This window comes from Gobio gobio (genome assembly GCF_949357685.1).
Source record: "Gobio gobio genome assembly, chromosome: 18".
In the NCBI taxonomy this organism is placed as follows: domain Eukaryota; kingdom Metazoa; phylum Chordata; class Actinopteri; order Cypriniformes; family Gobionidae; genus Gobio; species Gobio gobio.
In genome coordinates this window covers 12,987,358-13,002,000 of record NC_137111.1, presented here as the reverse complement: position 1 = coordinate 13,002,000, position 14,643 = coordinate 12,987,358, and the positions used below count along the sequence as shown (strand labels likewise).

The 14,643-nt window shown below is 39.2% G+C and overlaps 1 protein-coding gene across 2 annotated transcripts in view; it reads left to right on the top strand.

Moving 5' to 3' along the window:
• The window catches only part of LOC307142376 (CUB and sushi domain-containing protein 1), a 787,545-nt gene that overhangs the window by 561,496 nt on the left and 211,406 nt on the right, over positions 1–14,643 (top strand). For both annotated transcript variants that reach the window (XM_079843154.1, XM_079843155.1), the window contains 3 exons: positions 2,008–2,177; positions 3,539–3,695; positions 4,925–5,116. In XM_079843154.1, coding sequence (XP_079699280.1) covers positions 2,008–2,177; positions 3,539–3,695; positions 4,925–5,116 — 519 coding nt within the window. The remainder of the gene's footprint in view (positions 1–2,007; positions 2,178–3,538; positions 3,696–4,924; positions 5,117–14,643) is intronic.

Below are 14,643 nucleotides of genomic sequence, written 5' to 3'. Positions count from 1 at the left end.
TGTGCATGTTCATTATTGCGGTATATCGTATTACCGTTTACCGGCACATGTCTATATATATATATATATATATATATATATATATATATATATATATATATATATATATATATATATATATATATATATATATATATATATATATATATATATATATATATATATATATATATATATATATATATATATATATATATATATATATATATATTGGAAGTGGAATCAGAACTTGAACTATGATTTCTATTCTTAATCAAGTAGTTGTTGAATAGACATTTAAACTATTGAGTCCTCAATTCACAGTGCTTTAAATTTGTGATTTTTGAGAGTCTGTTGGCATTTTAATATTGGTCAGGCTAATTTGGCCATAAAATGTCCCATAAAAAGGAGGGAGAGCTAGAGTGAAATTTTAACTAATGCATATTTTTAGAAATCTGGTCTCTGCCTTTCACCCTAAATTGAGTCTATTTTACAATGCCTCAAATTCATTATTTAAATGCTCGGACTATTCTCCCATCTTATTAATGTTTTATTTATAATGGAACTTGACACAGTAAATGTTCGCATTGTAGGGTGAAAGATTTTCAAAGATGTACCCTGCCATAATAAATTAATTAAAATTGATCAGATTGCAGATTGCTTTTTTTTCTGCTGTGGCTGTTAAGTGTTTAAGGTCATGGATATTTGTGGACAGCATTAAAAACGCTGACAAAATAATTGGTTGTAATTGTGCAGTCCTCCTGTCGGACCGGGTTTTAATAATGGTTAATCGCTGTGGAGTAATAAGAGCTTGTGAGTGTGTCTTTAATTGGTCTGGTGAGCACAACAAACATTAGCCTGGAGAGGTTAGGATTACAGTAGCTACAACAATTGATAAAGAATTGATAGGGAAATTCTCATTGAAATAAATTATCTCCAGTTTTTAAAAGCCTCCAGACCAGATTTTGCAAATCAAAAAGTATGATATTTAATTATAAAGTGGAGGGGAAGGGCTAGACACCTTGGGCCAGATTTACTAACAGCTTGCGGCAGCTCAAACCCTCTTTTGGCGTTAAAAAAACTACTGTCAGGATTTACTAAAGATATGTAGTGATAAATTACAGCTGAAAAGGCGTGGACAGGGTTATTTTTGCGACTGATCTTATTGTATATGCACGTCTTAAACCAGACACTAAAAGGTAGATTGCGTTAGTCATTATGGAAATGATCCGTCTGCGTCTGTGTTCTTTAATTTGCGCGTCGTCAGTAGATCGCACACAGAACTGTCCACTCCCATCAACACTTTTATATATACTGTATATATATTATACAGCATATATAAGTGATTAATATAAGTGGTTCATTCTTGACTCTTCTGGCAAGAAAGAAAGAAAGAAAGAAAGAAAGAAAGAAAGAAAGAAAGAAAGAAAGAAAGAAAGAAAGAAAGAAAGAAAGAAAGAAAGAAAGAAAGAACACCTTCACTTTAGAATAATATCTCTCAGTAGTTTGTCTCTGAGGGGAATTGGATACCAGGAGGCCATTGCTGGAGAGTTTTATTTTAAGTTGCTGAGCTCAAGGTCTTGAAGCAACATCTGCTTATATACTTACAGAGTTGCTGGTGCAAAATATTAAACAGAAGGACATCTGACACTAACACAGCAGTGAGCTTTTGTGACCAGCAACTAGCTAATGCATAAAGGCCTTTCTGTTAATTAGTATTCCTCTGAAGTTGTTCTGGTGGTGATTCATCAAAATGACAAAGTCTCAAAATCTAGCTGGTACAAAACCTTGGACTGAAAAATTGGCCTATCCATAGGAAATAGAGTAGCAGCTGTCAGGGCACTACAGGCTTCAAGGAAACCCAACTTATTTGAGACCGACCCCTACTTTTCTGCAGCCATGTGCCACTTTGATAAGTTAAATTAGATATTTGCACTTTCAACCCCCAAAAATGTGCACATTTGGCTTCTCACCTTTTTCTTTATTTTTGACCTCTCTTTCTCATCCATACTTCCTGGATTTGCCTAGCCGAGTGTGGAGCCACTTCTATGGGCAGTCAGGGTGTACTATTGTCCCCCAATTACCCTTTAAATTACGACAACAACCACGAGTGCATCTACCTCATTGAGACCGACAGAGGCAAGGGGATTCAAATCACAGCCACCACCTTCCAGCTTCACGAGGGAGATTTCCTCAAGGTAAGAATGACTAACATAGGTCATTTTATATTATCACTGTACAATATTTGTAGCTGTAAATGTATATATATATATATAATATGGTATACACATAATATGGTATATACTGTATGTAACCCGTCATACTCAACCTGCTCCAAGCGGGATTCGAACCAGGGTCTTCGGCGTAGGAGGTGGGCACTAACAAGGACGCTAAAGACCGCAGCCGCTAGCACGCCTCTTGAGGTCAGGGGAGTGAGGTTTACACTTACAGCTTTTGCTGGCTTACGTCCATTACACTCACCCCCCTAAACCTCACTCCCATCCAGGTCAACAGCACCATATGTAACCGGTCCTACTCGACCCGATCCGCTAAATATGGCAGCCTTGAGGTTAACAAATTCTGCTTGGATGAGCCACAGCAGTTAAATGACTACACTTCAGTTGAATTCTATGTTAATGTGATCATTTGTGACGTTGCAAACACAAAGCAGAGTTGCATGAAGTTCGATGAAGTTTGGCGATTGCAACACCTTTGCAGCACTGTTAACAACAGTTTGTAATCCATGAGAGACCAGCAAATGGGACTTGGAGACACCATTAACAATTCATAGATTAATTTACGTTACAGTGCTCAAGGCACATGTACCATCACAGAAGAAAGATGGTCCCTTAAGACCAATAAGGCCACTAATTAAGTCACAAATGAAGGATAAGAATGATGTGCTTTAGCAATTCCAAACACATACATTTTGTCACAGTTATGGTGTTTCTGCTGCGATGAATCATCAAAATATTGTTTGTTAACATTTCAGGATATGTGAATCTGTCTGCATATTAACTCTTACACTTGTATATCTGGCACTATTTACAAGGACAACGTTTTGCCCTCATTAATGATGTTATTGATTGGTTTTGGCCATTTTTATTGATATCAGGTGATTTTAGAGACTTTTTTAAAGGTTTGCACCATTGCAGACAATCGGTGGAAGGAATGTCAGCCCTTAGACCAGTGGTCCATTCTGCACATGCATTCTGGAATCACATGATATTTTCCATTAAGCTTGAAACAGTGTCCTCCACAACAGAAAAGTGGAAAACTGCTGCTTGACATTGATTTATGACCTTTAATATTTTTTCCTATGCTGCAGTGTTTCCCGCACCCTCTTCGCAGAGGTTATTGTTTTAAAATATATGCAATTTTGAAAAGCAATTACATAATTCAGTGCAGACACCAAAAGGCATCATTTTGAGAAAACTCTTGTTTTGTATTTTAAAACAGAGGGTATATCATAAGGACAAGCAATTCTGAGACTAACTGCCTGTAAAACAAAACATTCCTGCTTATTTTGGTCTTTGTTTTTTTTATTTGTTTTTTATAGGTTTATGATGGTCAAGATAGTACATCAAGACTTCTGGGAAATTTCACAAAAAACGACATGTCTCATGCCATCCTCAACAGCACATCCAACCATCTCTGGATGGAGTTTAACAGCAATGGTACCGGTACCAGCAAAGGATTCAAGCTATCATACAGTAGTAAGTTAAACAAAATGGCAATAAAGGCTCCACCCGATTATCATGCACTGATTCTTGAGACACGGCTACAAAAGTGCACACATACAACTTCATGTATCAATTAATTATTTAGAATTAATCTTTTAAGCATGTCCAAAATTCACCTATGTTTGGGTGAAACTTGCTGCTTCAGTTTTCTCTCAAAAGATAGAAAAGTGTCATATTTACTATAAATATTGACAAATCTAGCATTCACTTTGATTAAGAATGAATTGAGTATATGGGTTCAAGCTGATTTTCAGCTCAATCTATTGAATTGTCACCACTGTGAGACAGTAATTTGATGGTTGACTGCTGAAAATCATATTTTGCACATCATGCATGAACTAAATGCAGTATCCAATTATCCATTTTCTTTCATATGATGGTTGTGAAAAAAATAGAAGGACGATCACGAAAAACACACACACACAGACACACAGACACACACACACACACACACACACACACACACACACACACACACACACACACACACACACACACACACACACACACACACACACACACACACACACACACACACACACACACACACACACACACACACACACACACACACACACACACACACACACACACACACACACACACACACGCCATATAACACACAAATCTCTGTCACTACATTTTGACAGTAAATTAATTAAAAAAATAATCAAATACTATTGCTGTAATTTGAAGAAAGAATAAGTAGAAACAAAGACAGCAAAGACACAGCATGTGCAGGATATTACAGATTTAATTGCTGGTCAGAGACAGTCTGATAATATCCTCGTTATCCACTCCTCATTATTTCCTCGTTAAGACTTCCACCATCTTCCCAGCTAAATAAAGGAGAATAGTAAATGTATTGAAGAGCGGCACAGTAGGTCTATTGTTTTTGGACACTTTTTTTTAAAGGATTTCCTGCATTGAAAATATGCATTAACCAAGCAGATAATGGAAGAATGGACAACATGTTTAAAAAGGTGATTTTTGAGTTGAACATATGCTGTGCTGGTATTAATTTGAGGCGGGCTCCTGGGGGCTGCATAGGTAATTGTTGTGAGCAGGTGTAGCATTTATTGCACCACCTTTATGTCATTATTAAGCAAGAGGCCAATCCAGCCTGCCAGGGGGTTGATTTCAGGTGGCCAGATGTCTTTTTACTGTTCAAATTGGCTTACCTTGATCCTGCCCCTCTACAGGTTTTGACCTTGTCAAATGTGAGGAGCCAGGGACACCTAATTACGGCTACAAAATCCAAGACGACGGCCATTTTGCAGACACATTTGTATTGTACAGTTGCAATCCTGGATACACGCTGCACGGAAGTAGCACACTGAACTGCCTCAGTGGAGACCGTAGGGTGTGGGACAAACCACTTCCATCTTGTATTGGTAAGTTCACAACATCAACAACGACACAAATTAAAGGGTTAGTTCACCCAAAAATGAAAATTCTGTCATTAATTACTCACCCTCATGTCGTTCGACACCCGTAAGACTAAGATTCGGAACACAAATGAAGATATTTTAGTTGAAAGCTGATGGCTGAGAAAGGCTTCAGACAGGCCTCCATTGGCATTCAGTACATTTACACTCCCAAGACCCATAAAAGGCACTTAAAACGTTGTTACAAAGTCCATCTCACCACAGTGGCTCTACAATAATTTTATGATGCGACGACAATAGTTTTTGTGCGTAAAAAAAAATCTAAATAACACCTTTATCCAACTTGTTATTGTCTTCTGTGTGTGCCTCCACGACGCATGCGCGAGAATATGACGTAGCGGCAGCGTTCGGGAATCCATGAAATGCACACTTAAGCCCCATTTTGAGAACTACGCCGAGACTTAAAGCACGATCAATGTAGAATCCAACAGCTTAGACACGCGCGTCTTCCTCTGCTTGTAAACAAATCGCTTCTGGGTCATGTGTCCGAACGCCGGATCTGCGTCATATTCTCGTGCATGCGTCGTGGAGGCACACACGGAAGACAATGTAGGGTGAGTAATTAATGACTGAATTTTCAATTTTGGGTGAACTAACCCTTTAATTTGCTTAAATTATATGAAGATCTTAAACCTTGTGTATACAGGGTTCCTACGGGGTTTGGAAAAGTATGGAAAAGTATGGAATTTGATTTGAGTAATTTCCAGGTCTGGAAAAGTATGGGAAAAATAAATCAGAGTATGGAAAAATATTTATGTTTCCAGACTATTGTCCCTATTTAGTTTTCTAAAAATAAAATTAAGAATTTCTAAATGTATATAATAAATATATAATATATACAATTGTTTTTTTTTTCATGGCGTTTTTGATCAGTCTGCCAGCGCTGCCGATCGTTTGTACACTTGATCTGCTGGAGTTTAGATCTGCAGTGATTGGTTGTTAGGTTGTTAGGCGGCAGTTGCCATCACAACGCCCCTACCTCAAACTGCTTGACTAAAAACACCTGGAACGTTGTGCTTGATTTTTACATTTGAGTGTGGACTTCACGGCAAACAAAATGGGAAAATGAAAGTTTTCCGAGGGCTGGCTTGCCGATCCTAAATATAAAGCCTGGTTAGCCAAAGATATAAAATTTACAAAGAAAGCTATTTGCAAACTTTATGTCAAATCATTTGACATCTCCAACATGGGGGAGGTGGCAATTGTAAGCCATATACTAGGCCAAAATAGTAGTGGGAAGTTCGGATCAATTTACTGACTCGGCTCTTTGAATCTCGTTCAGCAAAATGAACAAATCTTTTTTCAAGTCATTTCGTTCGTTCATGACATCAACGTCGCAGCCGCGCTCGTGCTCGTGCTCACAGCCGCATGTAGACGGATCGGCTCAAAATTAGAGACACGTGAGACTGAACATGCAGAAAATCGACCAATTCCGATCCCTGGCCGATCAATCGGTGCAGTATATGGCTTTCTAAAAGCATAATGTTTACCCATCTAAAGCTGCTTTATATCAAGTGTTGGTCTTGTTGTAATTTACAAGTGGTTCTTTTCATATTTGATCTTTCAGTGAATGTTTTCTCTTTTTTGCTATTAAATGTTTGTCAGGGAAAGGTTTGAGTTCCTGTCCTTCCACGAAAACCTACCAAAGAGCCTTTTAATTGGTTGTCAACATTTGAGCAGGTGAAAAATCCAGTGTACTGGAAAAGATGAGCATCAAAACAAACCTTTGTTAAAAAGTGTCATGAAATTTTGACTCAAATACTTATTAATGAAAATTTAAGACAGTTATGGAAAATAATTACAATAAAACAACACAGAATAAATTATAAATAAATAAAAATTATCTTAATATTAGCTCAAATTTACAATTTTGTCATTGCATTGCATGTGTGAATTGCATTCAGGAAAATTGCAAACGGGTATTTAGGAAAGTGTTGTGGCGTTAGTGTAAAACTAACAGCCCAGAGGGGCCTTTAGTTCTGTTGTGCACATATGTGACTTGGATGTATTTCTTTTGTGAATGAAGATGAAGATGAGCAGTTGCACCATCCTCTGCCCTCTTCAACTCATGATGTAACAGATTATAATCCAAGAGAGATCCACAAAGGGAATTTCATTAACCTTTCATAGATTAATTTACGCTGCTGTGCTCAAGGTACCATGTACCATCACAAAAGAAAGCTGGTGAAGTTTGATCATGTTTCCCAAAGCTGATATTATATTCCGTAGTAGAGTACTAGAGTGTAGAGTACTACATGTAGAGTATTCAGAACCTCAGAACTTTTTTTTGCTTTATCTTAACCAGTAAGATATTGCTCACATTGTGACTTCTGGTGAACCTGGTAAAATACAAAACTTCTATTGACTCTATGGATGATTTATAAGGTTTGCCAACACTGATGACTTTAGACATATACGTAAATATAAACAGTTTTTTTTTGGAAGAAACACTGATAAAAGTTTTGAAACACTTTTCTTGATAATGTATCTTTGTAGGGTGGGCAATATGAGCAAAATCATACTTTTTTACGATAACAATATATATCACAAAATAGCTATTTTTACCTTGTTATTTGAAATAAGAACAATAAACAGATTACAAACAATAGGACAAATACAATATATGAATGATGCAAACATCATTACATTTTACATTACATATACACTGATTCTTTAACCTGATGTCGTCATACTCAGATTCTAGACAGAATATATGAGTCTGATACTGCTCCATTGGGCTGTGATTATGGGACGAAAATGCCTCTGCACTCAATTGGATAGACTTACAACCAATAAGAGTGACGCATAGTTGTCAATAGACCTCAACTGCAGGCACACTGGAAGAAGTAAAAGAAGAAGATGAGCGTAAACGATCTTTGCTGGTGTTATAAAAAGAATTTAAGTGTACACGGAGTACTTACCAACACGGTCATCTTTTTTGAGAGAAATAGTAAGGTTGAATGCATATACAAACAAGTTCCCTTTCGAGGGAACTCACACTGCGTCGGTAATGACTCTTTGGGGACGATCCCTTATTAACAGCGTATCTGAGGTATGAATGAACCTATTCCAATCCTGATTGGTGTTGCGTCATGACGTAGTATGTGACAGCATACATGGAAGTTACATAAGCGGAGCCGGCACATAGTAAAGACAGCTTTCGCTTTTCAGCATAAGCGATCTGTGTTCAAATTGTTTGTCTATTTTGTGTTGTTTGTCAAAGCAAGTTGTAAAGCACTATTATAGTAGTATGGCGAGTCAGGAGAGAGAGCAGTTTAAGTGATGTGTGCACCCGTGCCATAGGTTTATGTCGGGCACAGAAACACATCAGCTTTGTGTTGTGTCTGGGTGTGCAGCATGCGATTCGCCTTTAGCCCGGGCAGGAGATGATCGGTTCAACCCCATTCTGCAGTGGATTATCAGTGTATCCCAGTTGTCTCCAATGAAAGTTTGTAAAACTATCTGGTGTTGGTGTAATCTATGAAAGATGTTGGTGGTGATCCTCAGCTCTTCATCAAGGTAGCTGTTCACAAAATGAATCCACCTCTTCTTGATATCATCGTTTTTGTTTTGTAAACTGTTTTGTAAGTTGTAGGCTGTAGACTAGTAACTAACGGTACTGACACGCGATCGAGCGGGCGAACTGATGCAAATGTGCTCTAGTTATGATCGTGTTAAGGGAGGAGTCAGGCTCAGTGGCTCCAGTGCGTCATCGAGCCACCGCCTAAAAAATAGTGAACACAGCAACGGTGAAAAACTGTTTAACGGTCTAACTCCACAATTCAGTACTACACAGTTCACAGTCTTTGTAACGTGTTTCAGCAATACGTTTCTAACATTTGTAATGTGTTTAGAAAGAAATCTCAGAATTGCCTTTACAGGGACTTTAATATCTCGCCGCTTCATTCACCCGCTCAAGAGGAGCTGGTTGAGGAGTTGACCCGCGCTGTGGCCAAACTTAATATCAACTGGCCACAGGAAAGATATGAAGTCCAGACACCCAGTAGGCTGGATGAACGCTTTCTGAAGCGCCGGGTTCAACAACCTCGCCGGGGCTTGCCATTTTTTGTGTAAGTCTTGGAATAAGACTTACTCAGCACGCGTTTCCAATCCCCCAGTGTTGGATTATAGTCATATAGCATATAGCATAATATATAGTCATATTTTTTAATGCACTACATTTCATAAATACATTATTATTATTTTTTTTACCTTAAATACTTAATTACATTAAAATAAAGTACTTTCTTATTTGAATTAAAGTAACATTTTAATTACTTTTACTTAAGTAAAAGTATGTAATACTACATGTTTAATTTAATCAAGTATTAAATGATATTCAATATGAAACGTAGTGCAGTAAAAAGTTTGACATTATGCTTTGGAATGTTGTGAAGTAAAAGTTTTCCAAAAAACTTAGATATGCAATACGATATTGCTTTAAATGTGTAAAATATATTTAAATTATATTAAACGAATTATTTACAAACTGAGAATGATACCATTTATGTTACAACTTCTGAAAGTAACCAGCAGTGTTTTTGCAAAAATGTATGCTAAATCTGACAATATAATTTTAACATCAATATAAACAAACAAAAAATGTAATGCCAATATTTAAAAATATCAAAAACTCTTTGCTTGACTTGGTAATATATAGTTATATCAACCTAAAACTTAACATCAAGAACATCCAGGTAAACAAAGACACCTGAACTAGGGGTGGACTATTATTTTTGTTATTTTAATTTATCTTTGTTATTAAAAATAAGAACTAAAAACAGTAGTCTTCACATTTATTAAATATACACAAATACATAATAAAGGTACAATGGTTATTCAGCAAAGAGCACTGAGGGATTTTCTCTTTTTCTTTTGTTGTTTGAGAGACAGCGGCAGGTTTACTGTATTAGCAGGTTTTCTCTATTAGCAGGTTTACTGTAGCAGGCTGTCACTTTAAGACATTATGCACGGATCATATTGACACACATTCGGTTTCTTTCCCCAACTGATATTGTTCACATGAAGCATAATCGACTGTGTTTTCTTTATTTTACAAAAAGCACAGCATTTTGTTTTTATTGTGAGTGTACACAAATAAAAGTAGAAACTTAACAGATTATAATGATGTATAACAATTGCCTAAAAGATAAAAATCGACAGAGTTATTTCAGTCTCTTTGGCACTGATAAGAAAAAAATCGAGTTCGTCGTGCCGGCGTGATCTTCGGCCTCTAGGGGTTAATTTTATACCCTACTCCACATAGGAAGAACAGACGTGCCAATTAGTTACTGACTTGATGCAGATGCATAGCTAAAGCGGGCTGATATTGTTTTTGTCTGGATCAAGGTTTACATATGGTAAAGTGAAGTTAAGAGAGGTAGCCTGAAATCGGCCCCAATGGCTCTCAATCAGAGCGCGCTGCAGTTCCATTTGTCACCACAGGTTTACATTGGAAATGTATGTTTGGATGAATATTTTGGTAGGGCTCTGACCCACCTACCTATACAGACCAGCTGCGGCTTTTCCCATAATGCACCATATACAGTTAAATGAGGGAGAGTGGGGAGGGCTGGAATCGAGATAATAAAGAAGATCAGATATAACACAGTCTCGATTTTATTTAATACATTTCGGTCACTGTTTTATTCCCAATGTTTCCTTTTTTTGTTGTTGTTATTTCATTGTTTTGATGACTTTACTAAATGTGGAGAATAGTCATTATAAATAATAAGTAACTGTCCAAACAATTGACCTTGAAGTATCATGTAAATACGGTAGTACATTAATTGAGGATCTATATGTCAAGCACCCAGGTATTGCCTCTTGATGCCATCACTGAACTATGGTACCGCCAGAATTTGTTATGTGAGTGAAGGCCATGTCATAAGATCAGAATAGTAGTAGAGAATAGTATAGTAGTTAGTCGGGAAGTTATCAAAAAAGCAAAAGGTTGGAGAGAGGCACTCTCACTGTGGTTAGGATGAGGAAAATGTCCCATGATTACTCTGCAAGCCCAGCGTGGTACACTTAAAGTGGAGAATATTGCCTTCAGCCGTTGTTGTATGCATTTATTTTAATTACATTTTACATTTACATTTACATTTAGTCATTTAGCAGACGCTTTTATCCAAAGCGACTTACAAATGGGGGCAATAGAAGCAGCTAGAGCAGTCAAAGGGCAACAATATCAGCAATATGTAAGTGCTGTAACAAGTCTCAGTTAGTCTAGCACAGAAGTATACAATTGTTTTTTTTTTTTTTTTTTTTTTTTTTTTTAAATAAATTAGACAGACAGACAATGAATAGAATGATAAGTGCTATTCTCGATCGGTCAGGTGTTGCTGGAAAAGATGTGTCTTTAGACGTTTTTTGAAAATGGGTACAGACTCGGCCGCACGAATTGAGATAGGCAGGTCATTCCACCAGGTGGGAACGGTCCAGGAAAAGGTCCGTGACAGCGATTTTATGCCTCTCTGGTATGGCACCACAAGGCGTTGTTCACTGGCAGAACGCAAGTTCCTGGAGGGTGTGTAAGTCTGAACGAGCGAGTTTAGGTATATTGGTGCAGAGCCAGTGGATGTTTTGAAGGCGAGCACCAGTGCCTTGAATTTAATGGCTCACCAAAGACCAACCTCGCCGCTGCATTCTGGATCAGTTGCAAGGGTTTGGTAGTGCATGCCGGAAGGCCCGCAAGAAGAGCATTACAGTAGTCCAGTCTGGAGAGAACGAGAGCTTGGACCAGTAGTTGTGTGGCATGATCTGATAGGAAGGGTCTAACCTTCCTAATGTTGAATAGTGCAAATCTGCAGGACCGGGTTGTTGCAGTGATGTGGTCAGTGAATTTTAGCTGATCATCAATCACAACCCCAAGGTTCCTGGCTGTCCTGGACGGAGTTATGGTTGATGAACCTAGCTGAATGGAGAGATTGGGGTGAAGTGCTGGGTTGGCTGAGACCACAAGCAGTTCTGTCTTTGCAAGGTTGAGTTGCAGGTGATGTTCCTTCATCCAGGCTGAAATGTCTGTTAGGCAGGCAGCGATACGAACACCAACCGATGGATCATCAGGTTGAAATGAGAAGTAGAGTTGAGTGTCGTCGGCATAGCAGTGATAGGAAAAGCCATGTTTCTGAATGACCGATCCCAGTGATGACATGTAGATGGAGAAGAGAAGTGGTCCAAGCACTGAGCCCTGGGGAACTCCAGTAGCTAGATGATGTGACTTAGACACTTCACCTCTCCATGACACCCTGAAGGACCTACCTGAGAGGTAAGACTTGAACCACTGGAGAGCGGTTCCTGAGATGCCCATCTTCATGAGAGTTGCCAGGAGGATCTGGTGATTAACTGTGTCAAAAGCAGCAGACAAATCCAGTAAGATAAGTACTGTGGATTTGGAGGCTGCTCTTGCCCGTCTCAGTGCCTCCGTAACTGAGAGCAGGGCAGTTTCAGTTGAGTGGCCGCTTTTGAAACCGGATTGGTTGATGTCCAAGAGATTGTTCTGTTCAAGAAACGTAGAGAGCTGATTAAACACAGCCCGCTCAAGTGTCTTTGCAATGAAAGGTAGAAGGGATACCGGTCTGTAATTTTCTAAAAGTGCTGGGTTTAGAGAGGGTTTTTTAAGCAGTGGGGTTACCCGAGCCAGCTTAAATGCTGTGGGGAAAGTCCCGGTGTGAAGAGAGGTGTTGACAATGTGAGTGAGTGCAGGAGTAACAGAAGAAGAAATGGCCTGAAGGAGGTGAGTGGGGATAGGATCAAGCGGACATGTAGTGGGATGATTGGAAAGGATGAGTTTGGAGACATCTGCTTCAGAGAGCAGAGAGAAGGAGGGAAGCGTGGGTGTGATGGTCGTTGAGATGTGCGTGTCGGTTTGTGGTGTAGAGAATTGGCTGCTGATGGAAGAGGTTTTGTTTGTAAAGAATGATGCAAAGTCATCAGCTGTAAGGTTTGACGAGGGAGGGGGGGGAGGAGGACAAAGGAGCGAGGAGAATGTTTTGAAAAGTGCACGAGAGTTGGAGCAGTTGTTGATTTTGTTGTGGTAGAATGTAGTTTTAGCAGTGGAGACATTAGTAGAGAAAGAAGCGAGAAGAGACTGATACAGGGTTAGGTCAGTAGCGTTTTTAGTTTTGCGCCACTTCCTCTCTGCCGCCCGGAGTCCAGAGCGATGTTCACGAAGAACATCGGACAGCCAGGGGGCAGAGGGAGTGGTGCGGGCTGGCCTGGATGTAAGGGGACAGAGGTTGTCTAAGCAAGATGTTAGAGTGGAGCAAAGAGTGTCAGTAGCACTGTTAGTGTCTAGTGCTGAGAACTGAGCAGGTGGAGGGAGTGAGGATGAAACCATAGTGGATAGACGGGAGGGAGAGAGCGAGCGTAGATTACGCCGAAAGGTGATCTGCGGAGGAGTGTGTGTTGTGTCCGGAGTCAGTATGAGGTTAAGAGTGATGAGAAAGTGATCTGAGGTGTGCAGTGGAGTAACTAAAGTGTTGTCTGTGGAGCAGCAGCGTGTGTAGATCAGGTCCAGATGGTTACCTGATTTGTGAGTAGCTGTAGTAGATACTCGCTTAAGGTCAAATGATGTCAAAAGAGTGGTGAAGTCAGCAGCCTGGGGTTTATCCAGGTGGATGTTGAAGTCACCAAGCAGTACCAGAGGAGTGCCATCCTCAGGGAAGTGAGAGAGTAAAATATCCAACTCCTCCAAAAAGTTCCCCAGTTGACCTGGAGGGCGATAAATAACTACAACATGGATTTTAGCCGGGTGAGTGATAGTGATTGAGTGTGATTCAAATGAGCAGTTGCCAGATAGAGAAGGAATGGGCTCAAATTTCCAATCATTTGAGATGAGCAAACCAGTACCTCCACCCCTCCCAATCGGGCGTGGGGTGTGTGAATTAGGTAATTAGGTAATTAGTCAACATAATAAACCCATTTTCTATTTTCTCTGCTCTCTACATAGTACATGTATGGCTAAAAAATACCCATAGTATACTAATAGTATAATTCAATTTCAATGCAGCTGGATTTAAATGTTCATATTTGAATTATACTCCGATGTTAAAGTTTTAAAATCTCCTTTAGCTTACAATGAGTATTTAGCATTCAAGTAACCTTCATGCGGGGACGTGCACAGGGGGGTTGCTCAGGTTGCCCAGGCAACTGCCCATATGCCCTTCTCGACTCACGTTGCCCTTGGACAAAAATAAATACAAAAATCGTACAATGGATGCAGAATTTCACGTAGGCATAAAAAAAAAAATAAAAAAAAAAATAAAATAAAATCACAAACTCTCATTCACTTCCATATTCGGGCACCCGTCCGAAAGTGAAAGTCAGTAGGGGGGAAGGGCACATATTAGCTGTGTCTCATTTCGAAAGGCTGCATCCTCCGGAGGTCGCATTTGAAGGCTGCATGCGTCTGAAGGCTGTCTCATTTCAAAAAAGTAAGTAGGATACTCCGAATGCGACCTTCAAATGCG